Genomic DNA, 21036 nt, shown 5'->3' with positions numbered 1-21036 from the left:
TTCAAGTCCCAGATGGTCAGCAAAAAAAAAAACACCCCTGTTGTATTTTACAGGATTTATTATATATATATATATATATTTTTTTTTCCTGAGCCACATGTTGGAGCTGAGCGCGGTCCTCAGAGGCCGTGCAGTCAGCACATGAGGTGTTTTCGTAATGGTGTAGAAAAAGAAAAATGTTGCACAGCAAATTGACAAAATTTCTCCCGGCTCGGTTCAAAGAACTGTCACAAAGTCACAAAGTCTGATTTTCGTTCATGAACATGATTTGAGGTTTTGGCTCCACCCCCATTCTCCGACTGGTGCGTTCTCTTATTGTGCCCACCTTCTTCTTTTAACTTTCTAAATCATAGTATGGTGTGTATATATAAATCAAGGAAAGGTTTTGTCTGTACATTGGTCAGAACTCGCTCTTTCAATGAAATCTTTAGTCTTTTTAAATTTTGTCTGTGTGTTTGTGTCCAGTCGATTTTGTCACAGCCTCACGCAAAACCGTCTGAACAGAATTTAATACAACTTTGTTTGCCAGAAGTTAAATCTGCGCCAGAAATTCAATCCAAACATGCGGGTGATCTGGGATTTTCTCACGAAGTATTCTTTCACCAAAAAAAAAAAAAAGCAAGTGAAACCACCTTGCTGATTAGACTGATTGGTTTAAAGCCACAGTTCTCAAATAATCACCTGTTGCAAAAGTGTTAGACAGAAAAGCATCTCAACATGTCAGGATTTGAGACAAGGCTCTGCCCACCTGTAGACACCAACAACCATGACACGTCTTGTCCTGGATCCGTATGATTCCATGTTTTACACTAGCGTCACCTAATCGGCTGTTTGGACGCAGATCTTTAGGTTTAGTTTGGCTCAGGGTTCTTCTTAAAAAAAAAATATTAAAATATAGTTCTAGATTTTATTATTATTCCTCAGACACTTAATTGTGAAATGCAAAATGTAGCATAAATGAAATGGAAAGTTTCTGAGCCTGAAGCCTTGAGACATCGTATCATAATTCTGTAACATAACCTTAAAATCATTGTAAGTGGGGGCGCGAGCACCCCAAAAACAGCACGGAGTCCAGGAGAAAAAAGCCTGGGGTCCTGGGATCCGAACGCAAGAACCGAAATCAAATGATAAAACCAAACTGTTTTTTTAAACGATCCGTGCAACACAAGGTCTTTATTATTTGTCTCTTTTGTGTAGCTCAGTACGGCTTTTGATTAGTTCCTTAAACTGCATTCAACAGGAAGTGCACAACTGGAAATGGCGTTCACATCTGCCCTTGATTGTTTTCCTTTTTTATTTTTTGAAGACGGAGCGAAGTTTAAAATATTTCAAGTCGATCCTTTAAATAAACTTGCACATTCAAATATGCGTAAATCCGATAATTATATTTACTTCAACAAACAACAAACGTAAACATCAGCTGGTATTTGGATTTGCTCGATGGGGATCTCCGAACAACTAGAGAAAGAAATGAATTTGTTAACTTAAGCAAAACAACAGTTTTCCGTTCAGACTTCGGATCACGTAACGAAAATATTCGCGACGCAAGGGCGGCACGACGTCTCGTAGCGGAATCGTTCGCCAGCGACTTATCGCCGAGGCCGTAAACACGGAATATACATAACGCAGTAATGTTTAGTTCAGCTAGCCTTTTTTTTTTTAAAGTTAAATAATCAGTTTGGTTTCTCAAGACACTGATATTATTATTGTCAGAATTATTATTATTTTTTATTAACACAATTAATGTTCAATGTGTCCGTTAATTTAATTTGTTCTAAGATAATCAATACAAGGCAGCAATGTAATAAACAACACATAGAAAAATATCTCTATGTAAAGAGTTATGAAATGTTTTTTTTTTGCGCACAATTTCCTTTTCCTGGAAGAGGAAATTCTTTTGCTAGTTGTTTTTTGTCATGAATAGCTCCTAACTGACTAAACTAGCTATCAGCTATTTTAAAAATGTGTGTATATAAATAATAAATAAATATACATATTTTTTATTTGCGTTTGATTTGAATGCTCCTCGTGATTGCAAAACATTATTATTTACAATAAAGCTGTCTTGTAAAATTTTCAGAAATAGAAAATAAGACTTAGGATCAAAGTAATTAATTAAAAACACTAAGGTTATGTATGGAATTTATTGCAGAGAGAGGAAGTGTGTATTTAGTCGTTTAGAGAGGCTTAGCAGATGGGCATCGTCGCTCGGAGCCTCCACGCCAGCGCCCCCCCATGTTCTGGCACGTCCCTCTCTGCTCACACTCACACACACATACTCCTGTTTCTCTTCCAGGAGACAACAGCGCCCTGGAGGAGGTGGTGGAGGAGGAGTTGGTGGTGGTGGTGGTGGAGGGCCCAAATCCCACAATCCTCAGCAGCAACAGCCGCAGCAGCATCATCAGCATCATCAGCATCAGCAGGTACCACAACATTCCCAGCAGCAGCAACAGACAACCAATCAAACGCACCAGTTCATTACCGAGCTCCAGTCAGAAGGCTTCAACCCCAAGCACGGACACGGAGGGCGGGGCTACCAGATCGGGCAGCAGGGCCGCGGGCATCACCACGGTTACAGCCAGAACCGACGCTGGCACCAGCAGCAGAGACAGCCTGGCCCGAGGAACGCCAAAGACACGGACAACGTGAAGGAGGAGGTGAAGGAATGTAAGACGGACAACGCCGGAGGAGACGAGAACAAGAACGATGGGAAGACGGAGAAGGTGGAGGGAGGAAGAGTCAGTCTGCTGCAGTCGTCTAAAGAAAGGCTGAGGAGGAGGCTGAAGGAGAAGGTGAGTCGAGTTTTTCCTGACGTCGATGCATGGACGTTTTAAACATAGTCACATGATCCGTGTAACCCAACCCCGACCCACCCCTTTCGACAGGACGACGTTCCCGTGGCGACTCCGGGTCCTCAGCGTAACCGCATGGACAAGCTGCTGGAGATCCTGAACAGCATGAGGAGCAACAGCAGCGGCGTCGAGGAGCAGCTCACGTCCTTCATGGAGGAGGCGCAGAGCTCGGCGCAGTCCGGGGAGACGCTCGTCGAGATCGTGCACACCATCTACGGCAAGGCCGTCCGCGACCGAGGCTTCGCCGCCACGGCCGCCAAGCTCTGCTACAAGATGGCGCTCTTCATGGTGGAGGGCACCAAATTCCGCTCGCTGCTCCTCAACATGTTACAGGTGTGTAGGTGTTACAGGTGATTATCCTTTTCTTGCAAGGCACGAACACCGAAGCAAGGTTATGGATCACAGCCCGGATCGTGGAAACGTGCCTGTAGAGATGAAGTGCCGGCTCGTGCTTGGCAGACGGGCGTGTGGAGAGGATCACGGTGCCGCACGCACGTCTGCCATGTGCTTCTGGTAGCCGCGTCAGCCAGAGCAGAGCCGCGGCTCTCGTCCCCACATCCTCCTGTCTGGGTTATTAGCAAGCGTGTACTCTGTGACCTCTTAGCTTTCAGTGCTAATGATACTGTGTGTGTGTGTGTGTGTGTGTGTGTGTGTGTGTGTGTGTGTGTCCTGATCAGGAGAAATCTGAGACATGGTCTTACACCTTACCACACACACACACACACACACTCAGACAGACTGAATCATTCTTTTTTTCCCAGCCTCTCCCCCCCCCCCCGCACCCTCTCTGCACCACCCTCCCTCTTTCTCCTGCTTACTTTCACACAGACGTCTGTCTCAGAGGGGTTCCTGGGCCGGCGCGCGGCACTAAATGTCACCCCACCTGCTGCGCCGCCAGACTTATTCTACCTTTTTAAGTTCTTTTTTTTTTTCTCTTTCTCTCTTTTTCATCGAGTCTACCCCTTTCTCTTGGTCTTTGTATTTGTCCCTCATCTCTGTCTCTGTCTGTCATGCTGTCTGTTTCTTCGTCTGTCTGTCGCGCTGTCATATGTTGTTGTCTGTCTGTTCTGTTCCTCTTTTTTCCACCATCTCTCTCTCTTTCCTACTCTCTCACAATGTCTCCATTCCTATATGTTTCCGTTTGTCTGTCTGTCTGTATGTCTGTCTTTCTGTCTAGCCGTCAGTCTCTCATCTCTTCCAGTTTATTTTTTCAATGTTTTCCTGTCTGTCGTTTGCTGTTTTTCTTTTTGAATTTGTAGATTTCCCCCCTTTTTTTTGTCACTGTCAGTATTTTCTTTTGTCTCTCTTTGTGTCTGTTTCTTTGTCTGACTGTTTGTCACTGTCTCTTTTTGTGTGTTTCCGTCTGTCTGTCTGTGTGCCTGTCGTTTTCTTTGTCCATCGGTCTTGCTATGTCCCTCTGAGTGTCTGTCTGTCGCTGTCTCTTCGTCTGTCTGCATCTTTATCTCTTTTTGTCTATTTCCATCCGTCTCTCTCCTTCTCCTATTTGTTTCCCTCTCTATGTGTCTCTGTTCCTTTTCCTATTTATTTTGTCTCTCTTTTTCAGTTTGTTTGTTTCTCTCTCTGTCTCTGTCTCTGTCTCTCTCTCTCTCTCTCTCTCTCTCTCAGGAATGTTTCATTTCCTTGCATGTGATTTTTGCCCCAGCAGCAGGAACCCGTAGCCCGTCCGTGCCGAGCGTAAGAACGAGGGATGTTCTCCCCACAGAGCGTTTATCAGAGACAGCGTCGGCACAAGGATAAGGAACGGCGGCGTCTCTCTCAGCCCTCAGAGCCGCACGCTCGGGGACAGCAGTGTGTTCTCAGATCACAGCATTGTTTCTACGCCATCACAAACGAGGGTGTTCTCATTTTCTCACACTTTTTCCCCGTGTGTCAGGTTTTTATTTCCTTTCCTTTTCTATTTGTTTTTGTTTTTGTTTTTTGTTTTATTTCAATGTTATTTTTAAAGCAGCATTACAGCTAGTAGAATTTTTATTTAAATAAACAAGCTAGAGGTCACTGGGTCAAGCGACAGACGTGTATATGTACAGGGTTCTTGTGCAGATACGGGAAAGTCTGGAAAAGTACAAAAAACTTAGGAGAAAATGTAAAAAAAACATTATAGTTGAGTGTTTCTTAAAAAGCATGGTTATTTTGCGGCAAAAAAAGTCACAGCACTTAGAAAGAAGCACCTATTAAATAGAAATCTTTTTTTTTTTGTCCTTTTTTTGTGAAATACCAGCGTTCCAGGAAGCTTTTTTAAAAATCATCTGGGCTTGAAATGGTCTGAATTTTGCTCCCTAATGGAATAAAAATAAATGCTTGCCCTGCTCTGGCTTTCACTTCTCCGTCTCTCACTCACTCTCTCGCGCTCTCTCGTGTCTGCGTGATGGGTCGGCGTGCCAGTTCCGTGGCATGGAGTTTGGGTGCTAAATGTCTGGTGTTTTTGGGAAGTGAGTGTGAGCCCTGTTTCTCACTGTAGTGTCACACCAGAGCCTCCATCTTCTCTCTAGCCAGATCCCACTTACTGCTCTCAGTAGGGATTGCACACACACACACACACACACACACACACACACACACACACACACACACTCTCTCTCCTAACCCTCCTGGTCTCTCACACTCCCACACACTTCCATTCATTCTTACACATACCGTATAAGCCCAGAATTCGGATAATTGCTCCAGTCAGTGTGTGCCGGAGTCTGTACAGTCACACACACTCCATCTCGAGTGTGAGCCCGTGACACACTCAGGAAGTGGCAGAAACGCCGATGGGGTGTCTTTAAGCCTGGGCCACTCCCTGTTAGGAGAGCCTCTGAGAACATCTTGAACTGGTCTTAAGAGAAAGGAAATTAAAAAGAAGTGGGGAAAAACAATACTTTACAAATAATGACAAAAGAAATAATTAAGACATTAGTGTGTTTAAGGACTGGAACTGTCCTTATTTTTAAATGATGTTGGGGCAGAAACTGGGGTTTGAATTGAAATTACGATTTAATTGGCTTACATGGTAGTAGGGGTGGAACTATCATTTAATTCGTTAATGCAGAACTCAGAACCAATGGCAGAGATCACGCATGCCATCATCACTCTCTTCTTATGTACTGTTCTTCTCTTCTCTCTCTTTGTCTCTCTCTCTCTCTGTCTCTCTGTCTCTGCAGAGGGACTTCACGCGGCGTGAGGAGCTGCAGCAGTCAGATGTGGAGAGCTGGCTGGGCTTCATCACCTTCCTGTGTGAGGTCTTCAGCACCATGAGGAGCAACACAGGAGAGCCGTTCAGGGTGCTCGTGTGCCCCATCTACACCTGCTTACGAGAGGTGCACTTACTATGGCATTATCACTAACACTCGCCGCAGGACATACGGTGTGCACTCTGTAGGGCCTAGGGACTCAGAACCGGTCCCTGTCGGTTTCATGTTAACTGCTGAAGATCACTTTGGAGTTTACTTCCATTTTGATAAAGTATTAAATAATTCACTGATTAGATTCACAATTTGTAAAGTCGTATACGGTCAATTGACAAATTATTTAAAAACATACTTTTTAAATTTGACCAATTCTTTAAAAACGCAACTTTTGCTAAAAATAAAGCCCGCTTGCATCTTCCACAAATGCAGAGTATCAGGTACGTGTATCGCTGCTTCTTCTTCTTTTGAGTTTGTGGACGGTTGGTGCAATATCGCCACCTACTGGACTGGAGGGTTGAGCAGATAATCTGTAAACTTTTCGGACTATTTAATCGAATCAAATTAGGAAATCGCATTGTGGTCGAATCGGATGATATGTCAACTGTGTTATGATTCACAAAGGCATCCTTTTCTCCTCCTCTTTCCCTGTAAATGGCTCCTGTGCGTCAGTGTTTTTTTTTTTTTTTTAAGCAATATTTTAGACTAACAGGCGTGATTAGGACAGACAGGATGCTGGCCGAAAGAATTTTTTTTAGCCAGCGATCTTGGTGCGATCCAAGCCGGGATTTATCGGTCAGGCCAAGAGGCGCCAAGTACCATCCCTCCGGAGGGGGGAGGGGGGAGCTTGTTTGGGGAGTGGAAGGGGTGTAACACCATTAACGCCAGCAGACCCCTGGAGGATTTCTCCAAGAGCAAAGGGTACGGTGGCACGAAGAGCTGTAAAATATAATCCCAGAGCACTCCCTCCTCCCCACCCCTCCTCCCCACACACCCACCCACACTCACATGCTCTCTCTCTATCATACACACACACAGACACGAAGAGTGCAACTGGATGAAGGCGTCAAGCTGAGAAATCATCATAAACGTCTCTGGCAAGATGCTTCGACTCAATAAAATGCGACGACTGCAGAGCATCTGCAGCACGCTCAAAATAAAGTGCTTTTATAACAGAAAGGATTTTCACTCGTACAAACGTTTTGCAGTGCAGCCTGATGTGAGGGCGTCCAAACGTACCTGAGGTGCAGCGGTCAAGGAAAAGGTTTTGTGCGGGACGTTTGTGTTAAGGGAGTAAACAGCGACATGGCATGCTGTTATAGGAAAATAATCCACGTGAATTAACGTGTAAAAGCAGCTTGTTTTTAAAGTTTAAAAGAGAAAAAGCAGGAAATGTTTAAACATTATCTTAGAGAACCTTACCTTATTAACAGTGACATTCGGATCAACCGCCAGAGCCGCTCGCGATGGAAAATTAATCCTCACCTCCTGGAATTCTGGTATAATCGTCTGGAAGTTAATTCCATTAATTATATAACATCTCTAATAAATAAAAACACTTTCTCTCCTCTGGGACTTCTGATGCACTAGTGTGTAGGTGTGTGTGTAGGTGTGTGTGTAGGTGTGCGTGTAGGTGTGTGTGTGTGTGTGCACTTCTTTCGAACTGAGATTAGCGTTTGGCTCCAAATTCGCCGTGGCTGTTCTAACAAACTCGCTGTGTGTGTGTGTGTGTGTGTGTGTGTGTGTGTGTGTGTGTGTGTGTGTGTGTGTGTGTGTGTGTGTGTGTGTGTGTGAGAGAGAGAGAGATTACATGATGTTTACATGTCATCTTGTCAGGCAGCCAGGTGTAACGTGTGTGCAGAGTGTGTGTATGCACGCAGTGTGTGTGTGTGTTTGTGCGCGCACGCTTGGCGAGTGGCAGGACAGGTTTGTTAATTACAGGTGTGTGTGCGCTCCTGATGTGTAGCTACATGGCAGGTGATTCCAGAGAAGCGTGGGTGTTGAAACACCATCTTGAGAAACGAGGCAATCTGTAATAAAAACGCTTTCTGATGCTTTATATAAGGCGAAGGCGTTTTTTTTTTTTTTTTGGTGATTTTCTTTTTTTTTTAATTGAAGAAGCCCACGATAGATAATTAGCCCTTCAAAAAATACAATCGAGGGATCGGTGCGATCCAGTCGCCCCATGTGACGGCGCTTTCTGAAGGTCATGATATGTTGATTGATTCATTGATGAATTTTTTTCTTTTCTTTATGCACGAGTCATGTGCTTTTTCTCGCTGCACATTTTTATTATAACTACAAGGGGGAGGCAAAAAGTGATCCGCACTCTGGTTATATTACAAATTCTGTTGGTGCTTCCCGTTTCATGTGAACATCATCATCAGTTCATTTGTAACTGCAGTAAGAGCAAAAAAAATTTTGCCCAACTTGTGATTTGCGAAAAAAAAAGAGCAGTGATCTGAAACAACTCATGGAAGAGCATAAACAGAAGTGTTTGTATATTAGCGAACAACATTCGGAGCGATACTCTAAAAAGGAAAGGTGAAAGTTTCTTAAAGAGAATCATTATCGGTGACGAGACACGGATTCATCACTGCGAGCCTGAGAGTAAACGGCAGAGTCTGGAACGGAAACATCCTCAATCACCGACTGGGGAAAAAAGTAAAAAAGTCGAACAATCAGCTGGAAAATTCATCATCGCTTACAGTTTTCTTTGATTCTCGAGGGCCAGAAGTATTGGAACATAATCAGGAAAAAGGTGCGACAATCAACGGCGCTCGTTACAGTGAGACGCTTATTGAAGAGCCGAAGTCTAAACTTCGGATTTAACGCAGAGGACCGATATTCCAGGAGCACAAGCACACAGACACTCACACACAATTGGGGCAATTCGGGGCAAAGCCCCTCCCCTAATTAATCTACTGTGCATGTCTTTGGACTGTGGGAGGAAACCCGAGTACCCTGAGGAAACCCAACAAGTACAGGGAGAATACAAACAGATGGATAGATGGATTCACTGGAATCCTGTTTTTTGTTTTCAGCCTGTGATGTGTTTCTTTAAGTTTGGCCCGAATATGGCATGGAAATGAAGGAAACATCAACGTCGGCGCGCCTCAAGAAGTAACGAGTAGGAATTGTGCCTGCTTTCCCCATTCCGGGAGTCCTGGTCTTCGTTTCGCCGAGCGCGTCGCGTACGCCCGTGCGTGCCTGCGTAACCCGAGCCAGTACCTGTCACGGCCCAGCACTCTTGGGACATCATTATGGGATGTCTCCAGGCAGACATAAAGCAGCCGTCTCCCTGGAGACCGGAGGCGAGAGACCACTTCAGTCACCACACAGACCACCAGACCTGCAGATCTCGCCTCTGAAGTCCAGCACACACACAAATACACACACACACACACACACACACACACTTGCACACTGCTGGGATCTTTATGTTCTGTATGTTTTATATTCTCTATTTTGTGCAGCTGCAGAAGCTCCCAAAGATTTCTGAATCGGTCGGGTAAAAATACCTCAACAATCAAGGCGGCCTCGTTTACCTGCGACGTCATTAGGACAGATTGCCTCAAAGCATCCTGGGTAGTGTACCCGTAAGAGCGATTTGTAGAGAAGCCATCGTTCATAGCGACAAATTTAACCTCCGGACGTGATCGCAAACAGACGTAGGCACTCGGGTTTCCTCGGGTCTCACGTTAAGCGGATTGAGACGCGAAATAAAGTGCACAGCCGGGTTCGCGCCGAGCTTTTTAACGAACCCCCGCTGCTGTCAGACGTCTTTGCGAGACGCTGTCCAGGCCTCGGCGTCTCGGCTTTGATCGTAGGCGAGCGCCAGGCCGCGGCTCTCACAAAGAGCTGCCTGTATCAGTACCCGAGTGCTTTTCCTGCTCAGCACTCTGTAAGTCATCTCAGTGTTTTACACACACACACACACACACACACACACACAGCCAGCCACCCCCTCTACCCTAAGGCAAAAGAGTTCTCGTATAATACAATGGCAGGCAGCCAAATGACATGCTCGCACACTACGACCCCTGAATTCGTCCATCGCCACACAAACACAAAAAGTTGACTTAGTTCACACACACACACACAGACACACACACACACATAGCCGTGGACACACAACATAGTCGTGGGAAAACATTACTCACCTCGCTCTCTCACTCTGCAAGAAAAATGAATCATGGAGTTTAATTCACCACACGCCGCGCTTTTGCCGTTTTGTTCCAGAGGATCTTTTTCCTTTTCCCCTTTTTTTTTTTTTTGCGCGTTTATTGAACATCATAGAATTGAGGTCAGCTCCATAAGTATTGGTGCCCTTTTTACGCAAACACGCCGATATGACACACATCAAAAAAAGCCATTTTAATTTCGCTTTAAAAACATTTTCACATTTTATTTGTGTGCACGTTTCGTTAAAATCTGAGCTTAAATGTTTTGGCACCCCAAAGCTTCTTCAGCCGGGCATGACCGTACCGTCCCGGGGCTGTGCTTATTCTTCACTAGACTAATCTGTCCCGCGCATTCAAAATCCTTGGACTGAAAGTAACTGCATAAGTATTGGCACTCTTTTCATAATCTGTGCAATAAATGATACGTTCCTAAACATTTTGCACAATTAAAATCATCTGGTGAAGCTCCTCTTTTTGGAATTTAACAGCACTGAGTCTTGAGAGGATGTCTAAAGACAATGAGAGAAAGTTCTAGGGAATTTTAGACTTCTTAAACTTTTTAAGCAGCTTTACTTTGTGTGTGTGTGATTTTGAATTCTTTAATTCAGACCACGGGCTTTTAAATAAGGTTTAAATCTAAAGACAGAGATGACTGTATTCATAAGTATTGGCACAAAGACATCGACATGATGCATGTAAACAAACATTTAAATTTACTTCTAACTGAATAAGTACACGTGTAATAAATGATCCATTTCTAAACATTAAATTATTTCTACAAGAGGTGCTTCACCAGCTAGTATAGAGCCTGTTCATATAAAAAAAGAGTAGAATGAGGGTGTGTGTAGGTGTGTGTAGGTGTGTGTAGGTGTGTGTAGGTGTGTGTAGGTGTGTGTAGGGGTGTTTTATTCTTTCTTTCAATCAGACAACAGCCGTTAAATAAGGCTTAAATCCAGAGACAGAGATGACAAAATATTCATAAAATACTTATCATCGTGTGATGATCCACATTTTCTCTTTCTTCACAGAATGCTTCTAGTTTTTTTGTAAACGCAATAATAAAGTAATGCTTTTAGATTTTAATTTATTTATATATATTTATTATAATTCACAAGAGCTCACTGACTTCCATCCATTTCGTAACAGCGGTTTACATTTTTCGAGGCCATAATGTCCTGGTGTTCGCTGGGATTCTGATGAAATTGGGATTTAAAGACAACACCTCCATGGGCTTCAAACTTCCCCCTGGCTTTATGTTTATATCATATGGAACTGGGAAAGGGCTATAGGAGACAGTAAAGGTCTGAGATGAGGTTTAAAAAATAATATGGATTATATTATTTTGAAGGATACTATTGTCAAAAACTAAACAAAAAGTAAATGTTAAAATCCTTTTATTTAAAAACAATTGTTTTTCCCTTTGACGTGTGCTAATATTTATGGAATTGAACGAACGCGGTGTAGCAGCAGGGTGCAGTAACACTATAAACAGTATACAGATGTGTGTGTGTGTATGTGTGTGTGTGTATGGGGGGGTGTAGATGGTAAGAGCTATACTGAGGGATGGGGGGAGAAAAAGGACCAGTTTTCTTCCCTCTCCTTGTGTTTCTCAGTCAGCAGGGAGTTCGTGTTTGATGCTCATGCACTCTGTCTGCTTCCACGTCCTGTTGTCTTGCCAGTTTAGCATCTTAAGGGTTTGATGTTTATCATAAGGTTTTAGTCACCATGTGGACTAGTTCGCACACACACACACGCACACACACACACGCACATATACACAAGCGTATTCAGTGATTCTTATACAGCCCGGCTTATGAAATATTCATTCTGAGCAAAATAACCTTGGAATAATGTCGATGTACATTCACTCCTACATGAAAAAGCAGGAACATATGAGCGCGGCCAGACTCGGCTTCTCCGTCTCAGTTTCATCCTTGTCCTCCTGTTCAGGCTTTTTTTTTTCTTTTTAAACAATAAATAATTCAAGCATTTTTATTTAACATTCAGGTAAAACAAAGGGATGTACTGTAATTGGGTCACCTTTAGCTTTGATTACAGCACACACTGTGGTTTCCTGTTAATTCCTCCTAGAACCACTCTTTCGCAGTTTGAAAAAGGAAGAAAAACCTCCATAGATGTGATAACCTGGTGATTAAGTACATTCAGGTGGTCAGCTGACTTCATTTTATTCCCATGTAATGAGTCTAGACCTGAGCGACTGAAAGTAACCCCAGATCATAACACTGACTCCAGAGGCTTGTACAGTGGATGTGTGCATCGGTTCATGCACCGCCCTTCTTACTCCGATGCTTTGGAATAGGATCAGTCACTCCAAAGTCTAATCTTTATGCTCACTAGCAACTTAAAGCCTAATTTCTCTCACTCTCATGGAATTTCCCAAACAACTTCACCAAGCATTTAAAGCACTGTCCTTTTAGGTTTTAATATTTTCATAATCTGTTGCATTTTTCTTAACCCTGTTATTATTACTCCATTTAGTTTAAATCTCCTTAGTTGTTTTCTTTGCTTTTTTTTGTTGACTTTTTTGACGTTACGCTGTACATTAGTGTAAGCAGCCTTGTTTTCAGATGATGCAAGTGTGTTTGTAATTGCGGTAGACACTGGAGGTGGTAGAAAAGGTTGAAAAGTTGTAGAATTTTTCCAGTCAGATTCCTCTCAGAGTCTTGCTGAGGAACTAATTATATGTACAGTATGTTCTACTGTAAAGAGCTTCAGTCTACAGGAAGTGCTCATCATCAGTGAAGACTTGGGTCTGCATTCGGGTTACATTATCTGCTGAAAACCAGTTGCAGTGTGTGTGTGTGTGCTGTGTGTGTGTATATATCTCGTGCATGCACCTGGTGCTGCAGTCTGCATTACTGTATATTATACAGGAAGTGCTCTGTGTGTGTGTAGCATTCTTAAAGCTGATTTTACTACACACAGAAGAAAAGGTCACCTGAGGTCAGTTTTTTTTTTCTCTCTGGAGTGTTTCTCGAGTCGTGTTTATTACTTGGCTAAACGTTTCCTCTGTTAAACTCGTCCCCTTATGTCGTGTTGTGTGTTTTTCAGCTGCTGGAGTCGGCGGAGGTGAAGGAAGACGCCGTGCTCTGCTGCTCGATGGAGGTGAGAGACTTCAAAAAAAAAAAAAAAAAATATATATATATATATATATATATATATATATATATATATATATATATATAGGTTAACAATTCTTATATTGATAATAAATAAAGTTTTTTTGTATGTATAAGGCTGCAGCGGTAGGATCAGTATTAATACACTCTGGGAGAGGGGTCTAGTGAGAAACAAACACACTTCAGAAAGCAGAACAGAGGAACTGTGGACATGGAACAATAGATTCATCAATAACAGAGAAGATGGGAAAAGATGTATAATTAGATGAGGGAGACAAGGGAGAACAGGAAAGAGTGAGAGAGAGAAAACGAGAGAAGGAAATAGGATTAAAAGAAAAAAGATGAAAAAGAATAAGAAAAAGATGGGAGGAAGAGAAAATGGTTGAAAGAGGGAATAATAAGAGGGTGATGGAAGGAGGAAAGAAAATGGATGAGAATGATGGAAAATAAGAAAGAGAGAGAATTAGAGAGTTGGAGAGAAATAGTTAGAGAGGGAGATGGTGAGACAATACGAAATAGGTGAGAAGAAGAGAGAAGAAAAAGGAGAGCAAGAATGAGGCAAAAAATAAGAATAATAGTGCTGAAAAATGAGTGAAAAAATAAGAACGAGAAGATGAGAATAAGATAGATAAAAGAGAACGAGAGAGAAAAAGAAAGATCGAGGGGAGACAGAATGAGAATGATAGAAAAAGGATGAGAAAAAGACGGAATAATAGGAGGGAGATGGGGGAAGAGAATAATAATAAGGAAAAGATGGAAAAGAATGAAAATGAATGAAAATTAGGAAAAAGGAAGAAAATTAAAGAGAGTTAGCGAGAAAGATAGTAAGCGAATACGAAACGGCTAAGATGAAGAGAGAAGGAACGAGAGAGCAAGAATGAGGCAGAGAATGATAGTGCTGGAAAATGGGAGAAGGAGTGAAAGAATAAGAAAGCAAGAGGGGAGAGAGAATACAGAAAACGAGAGGGAGAATGATGAGAAAACGAGAGGGCAAAAAAGATGGAGGGAGAAAGGATGAGAGGGAATGCATAATAAAAAAACAGAATGAAAGAGGGAGAAACAGAGCAAGAGAGTAAAAGAATGAGTGTGAACAAGAAAGTACGTTTGGGAGGGAATAATTAGAAAGAAGGGAGAAAGAGAGACAGAATATGAAGCAGAGAAGGAGAGTGAATGAAGAGGAGAATAATATAAGAATAAGAGAAATGAGAAGGAAAGAACGAGAAACGGAGAGAGAAATAATGAAAAAGTGATGGAGCGAGAAAAAAATAGAGGCGGAAAAAGTATAGAACATTGTTATATACTGCCCAAAAAATATAAATGAACACTTAGTCCCGGTTTAACTTAAACACCCCTCATATGTGTATGTAAGGTTCAAGTCAAACCAGGACTAAGTTCCCTTATTTTTTTGAGCAGTATATATAACCATATAGAGGTTTATATATGCTTCTGAATATATGTGTTCAGGCAGTAATTCTAGCGGTAAGACCAATCACAAAGCACATTCTTCCATTTTTAAAAGGAGTCTCCAGTTCCAGCACTTTGAACTTAAGGTAACTTGAGATTGTTCTGCGCAGTCCACGTGTCCGTCCAGATGCTGCACCTTTGGTGTCTTGAGCATTCCATGATCTCCAGAAGACTCCAACATTTGGTCTGATCCCCTCTCATCGTGTAATTAGGCATGAAAACTCAGGGCCCCGTAATCAGGAGTGTGAGCGAGACGAGGGCCGCGTGCAGCCTTCACTTAGCTGCGATTTAACCCGCTGGAATTGCAGTAATTAGCTGGTATGAGGTGACGTCTCGCAAAAAAAAAAAAAAAAAACTCCACATTTAGAGCGGCAGTCTCTCAGATGCCGAGGTATCTACAGTAATTCAGCTGTCTTTTCATCTTTTCATAAACACGTGAGAATAATGACAAGCTCACGACATGATGTGTTTGTTTATACCAAGAAAAACGATTCAGTTTTAGCGTTTAACTAGCTAGGATAAAAAAACGCAGCCTACTCGTATTTACTGTGGTTGATATACAGCACCGACAGAAAGTTTTCAGACTTCCATAATATAAATATTCAGACTCATCTCTTAGTACCTGGTTAAAGCACTGATAGTCTCAAGTCTGCTTGTGAATAATTCTACAAGTTTGCCACACCTTCCTTTTGGACATTTCTTCCATTTTATTATTATTTTTTTTTTGGCAGAATTGTTCAAACTCAACTCTGTCGGTGCTCAGCAAAATTTTAGGTCTCTCCAGAGAGGCTCTATTGGGTTTTGGTCCAGACTCTAGCTGAGCCACTATAGGATATAATTCATTATTTTAATTATTTTAATTTTTTTATTATTATTATTTATGTAAATGTTGCAATTCCTCTATAATCCTACAGGTGGTGCACACTAAACTATTCACACAGCACTGCATACTGTGTAGTAGAAGCAAATTTTTTGCTTCAAATAAGAAAATAATTATTTATATAGAATCAGAATATTTTCAGAAAATTGGATACTTGGATAAAATGGCGATACAAATTAAATCAAAACCGAAGTATCGTGAGAATATCGTATCGTCCAGGCACTGATGTTACCTGTCCCCACTGACGCGGAAAAGCTTTCATACAGGTTAAGTCATGTAGGTTTTTATCGACATTTCAACCATATACAGTTCAGTACACAGTGAAACGAAACACCGTTCCTCCAGCACCAAGGTGCTAGATACAGTAAATGAAAAGAAACTAACCAGCTAACTTAGACACCTAATTAGCTTAATATCTAAGACAAACCAAACTGATGAGGAATACTGTGGTGAGTTGTGTGTGACGCTGCCACCACCGTGTCTGACTCTAGCGATGCGTTTAACAAGCTGATGCTCAGTACTTACTTTCCTGATTCCACCTGAATCCATCTTGGTGCCATCAGACCAGAGGATTCGGTTTCTCATGGTCTGAGGGAGTCCTTCAAGGGCTTTTCGGCAAACTCCCAGCCAGCTGTCATTCCTGGAAAATAATCAACTTCATGAGGATGGGTTGACGCACGACACCACCCACCGACCTGTCGTTGATCATTTTCCTATAAAAGCACACCCTCGAGTGCACTGTGCCTCATGCGATTGTGTCTGTGATGGCGTTTCTCCTAAATCTATCCAGATCTGCTTTATCAAAGGGTGATCTCCAAATTAGCTCTTATATAACTGTATTTGCACTTTTACACTCTCACATACACACACACACACACACACACACACGCACGAAAAGAAGACAATAAGCTTGAGCCATTAGCGTGTGGGTGAGTGTAGAGCGTGTGTGTGTGGCTCCAGACAGAGGAGCGTCTTCACATCCCTCCTTCTCACAGGAGAAAGAAAGCCAGTAAACTGGATCAGAAGGAGACAGACAGTCTGGCTAACAGGAGGCTCAAGCTTTCTCTCTCTCTCTCTCTCTCTCTCTCTCTCTCTCTCTCTTTCGCTTATCCCACTCACTCGCTTGTAGACCAACATCTGCTGCTCTCCGTCTTTCTCTTAGACAGGCGTCTGTTACTGACGCTCCCTTTCTTTTCCTCCTGCAGTGCTGACATCTGACCCTCGTTCATCCAGCTTCTCTGCCTCCCAGCTTCCCTCCCTCCCACCTCCAACAGTCTAGCTTGCTCTTATCCGTCATGCAGGCATGACCTGTGACCTTTCACCCCATCCTTTCTCTTTCTATTCTTCCTCAACCCATTCCCTTTTTTTCCTCTTTCTCTCTTTCTCTACCATGCTTTGCTCCCTCTTTTCTCTTGTATGCATCACTTCCTTTATATTTCCTTTTATTTATTTTTTTACTCTAATTTCACTTATCCATCATATGATTTTTTTTTCCCCCTTTCATTCTTTTTTTTTAATTATTGCTAAATTTTTAGTTAAATTTTTAGTTTTTGTTTCATTTTGTTACATTAACACCCTCTTTCCTATTTTTTTGGGTTATTTTCCTCATCATAGTTTGGCCTAATGACTCTTTTTCTCTCTTTGTGTGTGTGTGTGTGTGTGTGTGTGTGTGTGTGTGTGTGTGTGTGTGTGTGTGTCCGCGTATCAGCTGCACAGCACAGGATGGCTGTTGGAGGAGCAGTTGCCGGAGATGATGATGGAGCTGTTAGCCGCAGTGAGGGACAAGATGCTGAGTCCATCCGAGTCTCCGCTCACGCGCTCGCTGCTCATGGAGGTCATCGAGCTGCACGCTCATCAGTGGAGCCCCCTGGAGGCCGTCACCACGCAGTACTACAACAGAACCATCCAGAAACTCACCGCATGACCCATACACACATGTATATAGACACACCGGTGGAACAAAAGGGAGACCCTCATCCCACAGTGCTCCATGAGAAACTGACCGCATGACCCTCATACTTACACAAACCCACACGCACATGAACAAACAGGTGGAGCCCCCTGGAGGCCATCGCCACTTAGTGCTACAAGAGATAGTGTGGTAAAAGTAACACTTATTCATGTGTAAGAAGGCAAGGTCTGCTTCATGGGATGGATGGATGGATGGATGGATGGATGGATGGCAACTCGGTAGATAAGTGGATGGATAAAAAATTAAATGGGTAACCATTTTGATGAATGGATGGATGTAAAGAAAGACTGATAAATGGATTAATAATTTGAGTGTATGAATGAGTGCATGGATGGATGGATGAATTAGGTAATGGATTAATTATTTGAGTATAAAAATAAGGGCATACCTGGATTGATGGATGGATGGATGGATGGATGGATGAATGGATGGATGGATGAGTGCATGAATGACTAAATTAATGGGAAGATGGATGGATAAATGGGTTAAAGATTTAAGTGGAAGGTTCATGATTGGATTAATGGGTTAATTATTTGAATTTAAGAATAAGTGCATACATGGACGGATGTGTAACTGAATGGATGAGTGGATGAATTAATAAATGGGAAAATAGATGGATAGATGAATGACTGGACGGATAGATAGAATTTGTATAGACAAATGGATAAATCCGATATTTATATATTACTCAAACATTGTGTGTGTGTGTGTGTGTATGAGTGGATAGAGGGATGGGTGAATGAATAAACGAATGGCTAATCTGACGGATAGATTAGTCAACATATGCATAATTAGGTGGATAGAGTGAAGACTGGATGGATGGATGGATGGATGGATGGATGGATAAGTGGGTGACCAATTGTATGACGGTATAAATGGCTGTGTGTAATGATGGAGAAACGGACGGGGCGTACGGATAAGTCTAATAACATTGACGTGTAATTGGATGGATGGTGGCGATGGAAAGCAGTTGGATAGTGCAGCTGTGACTGGGCCCTGTCCTAGGGTTCAGAGGTTAAAGGTTAACTCTATGCAGATCAGAGGGAATATGTATGCGCTCGTCGTTCCGCAGCCGCATGTTAATGATGCGCTTTCAGACATGAAGCCAGACTGCTGTTCCATTAGTAAACATGCTACATGCATAAACATAAGTAGCATTGTCAGGAGCCATGAAGAAATAAACACACAGAAATACGTACATGTAAACACATGAAGGAGCCAATGAGCGCGCTACCTGTATAAAGAGAGATTTTAGCGCTAACACACAGGGGAGAGCGATGCAATTTTTCGCTTTCTTTTGTGCCAACCATCCAGCCTTTCTCTCTGTCCTCATCCCTCTCTCCATCCCCCTCTCCAGACCTGTGTGTGTGTGATTGTTTGGCGAATCATGTCCCCGGAGCACGCTGTCGCCCATCAGCGCTGTCTAGCCGAGGTCAAGCAGACAGACTGCAGAGGGCTTAGCCTGCTTTTGTCTCTGCAGCGTGCGCACACACACACACACACACACACACACACACACACACTCCACAGCCTGACTCTGGATGGCAGATGGCCACTGGAGACTATAAGGCCAGACACACAGCCCTCGTCCTCTTGTCCAACCCAGAGAGAGCGCGCACGTGTCTGTATTGAGAAGGTTGCAGATAAAAGCATCAGGCGTGCTGCGCCGGCCTCTTTGTTGCCGCGCGTCCTTTTTGTTTCCTCTTCAGTTTTTTTTATTTTATTTCCCGCCGCAGCGCTCGTCCCGCCCCGCTGCTCTGCGTCAGTGACCCCCGTGTATAATACTTATTGTAATGTTATTGTAATGTATGATATATCTTACTGATTTTTTTAAATGTACATTTAAAAGCAGTATACACAGTACATGTGACTTGACCTATGAAAATGGTTTAGGGCTAGACCTATTGCACAGGTTTGAAATATTTTGCACTGAAAAAAAAAAAACATGAAGGAAAACTGGTGAAGGATGGTCGATGGATGAGTTACAAAGCTGTGCAAAATTTGGTAAGGTTTTGTGTAGTATTTTTCAGACTATAACACACACACACAACATCGGCCTGCTTAGGATTAGGATAAGTAGACGAGTCATGTCACTGATGGAGGTTGTCTTATCGTCTGGCGAGTACTGGCACTAAAATGGGTAATTCCGCAGAAAAAAAGATTTACCGCGCACGATAAACGCACGCCAAAGTTGCCGAATTTATCTACTATTGAACACTAAAACTAGTGTTGCACGCTTTTAGATTGTAAAAACATCCACATCAATTCAAATTCATGTAGACGCATCATGTATTGTTTTAAGACCAAAGCATTTTTAATGTTTCTTTATTTATCTGTTTAATGTTGAGTGGGTACAGCCGTTGTATTCGACCGCTGTCCTCGTCCCATTATACAGGCACGGCAGGAGAATTGATCTATTGACAGAAGTACAGTTCTGTGCAAAAGTCTTAGGCACCCTGTGTGGGGAACAAACTTGTGTTATACATGTTTGTTTATTTTATGACTTCATGATTTCATCTTGCAGAAAATTATCTTTGGGCCAGAAAAGAAAGCAGCATATCATGTAAAAGAGCATTTTTCTGACCAAAAGGAAAAAAAAAACCTCCTGGGTTTTGCTGCATGAAAGGAAAGGAGCACTAAACAACTCCTTTCTTTATAAACTTGTACAAATTGTACATAAGACGATATTTCAAGCAAGGGCTCGTCACACCAGTCATTGACTTGTTTCAGTAAACCTGACACGGGTGTCACAAACACTTTCTTGTTCAGCTTCATCCTCGACTTTAACTCACGAAGTCGCAAAGTGAGGCGACTGCACCAGGATGTTCATTAGATGTGACAGTCTGTGAATTTGTGTACACGTGGCATCATTTCCAAAATGTTGGTGTCGATGAGTAGCACGTGGAACACATCTAGCTCGTTTTTAAAAAATTGTATTTGGTTACTGAAATCAAGTTTCCGCATATTTAACTTTTTTTTTAATCTACTACATTCCTTGAGGAAATTCATATAAAACTAATTAAGAAAATGACTCTAACACACTGTATGTCACATAGGGTGTTTAAACCTTCCTTTTTCATGGAAAATTCCATCATTTTTATATTTATTTATCTTTTTAATGTGTTCCAAATAGGTTTGGGCTTTTAAAGGGAAGCCCTTGAAACCCACAGCATTTTAGCCATTTTTTAATTTAGCTATTATTTCTATTGTTGGTTTGTTTTTATGCTGATAAACATATAGGGCTCAGGATTTTGCAGTAGAAAGTGACCCATTTGGGCGATATATGGCCAACTATACCAACATAATTGGGAAAAAGACTTTTGCACAGTCTGACGCCACTACAATAGGTGGCGATA

The 21036-nt window shown here is 42.4% G+C and overlaps 1 protein-coding gene across 2 annotated transcripts in view; it reads left to right on the top strand.

Annotated features, from left to right (window-relative positions):
* Window positions 1–19189, top strand: part of ctif (CBP80/20-dependent translation initiation factor) — a 68234-nt gene extending 49045 nt beyond the window's left edge. For both annotated transcript variants that reach the window (XM_053478651.1, XM_053478650.1), the window contains 5 exons: window positions 2297–2792; window positions 2886–3185; window positions 6017–6172; window positions 13297–13350; window positions 17417–19189. In XM_053478651.1, the coding sequence (XP_053334626.1) occupies window positions 2297–2792; window positions 2886–3185; window positions 6017–6172; window positions 13297–13350; window positions 17417–17632 (1222 nt within the window). In that variant the 3' untranslated portion in view covers window positions 17633–19189. The remainder of the gene's footprint in view (window positions 1–2296; window positions 2793–2885; window positions 3186–6016; window positions 6173–13296; window positions 13351–17416) is intronic.
* Window positions 19190–21036: the final 1847 nt, after the last annotated feature.

Source organism: Clarias gariepinus, chromosome 19 (genome assembly GCF_024256425.1).
Source record: "Clarias gariepinus isolate MV-2021 ecotype Netherlands chromosome 19, CGAR_prim_01v2, whole genome shotgun sequence".
Taxonomy (NCBI): domain Eukaryota; kingdom Metazoa; phylum Chordata; class Actinopteri; order Siluriformes; family Clariidae; genus Clarias; species Clarias gariepinus.
This window is presented reverse-complemented; position numbering and strand designations above follow the sequence as displayed.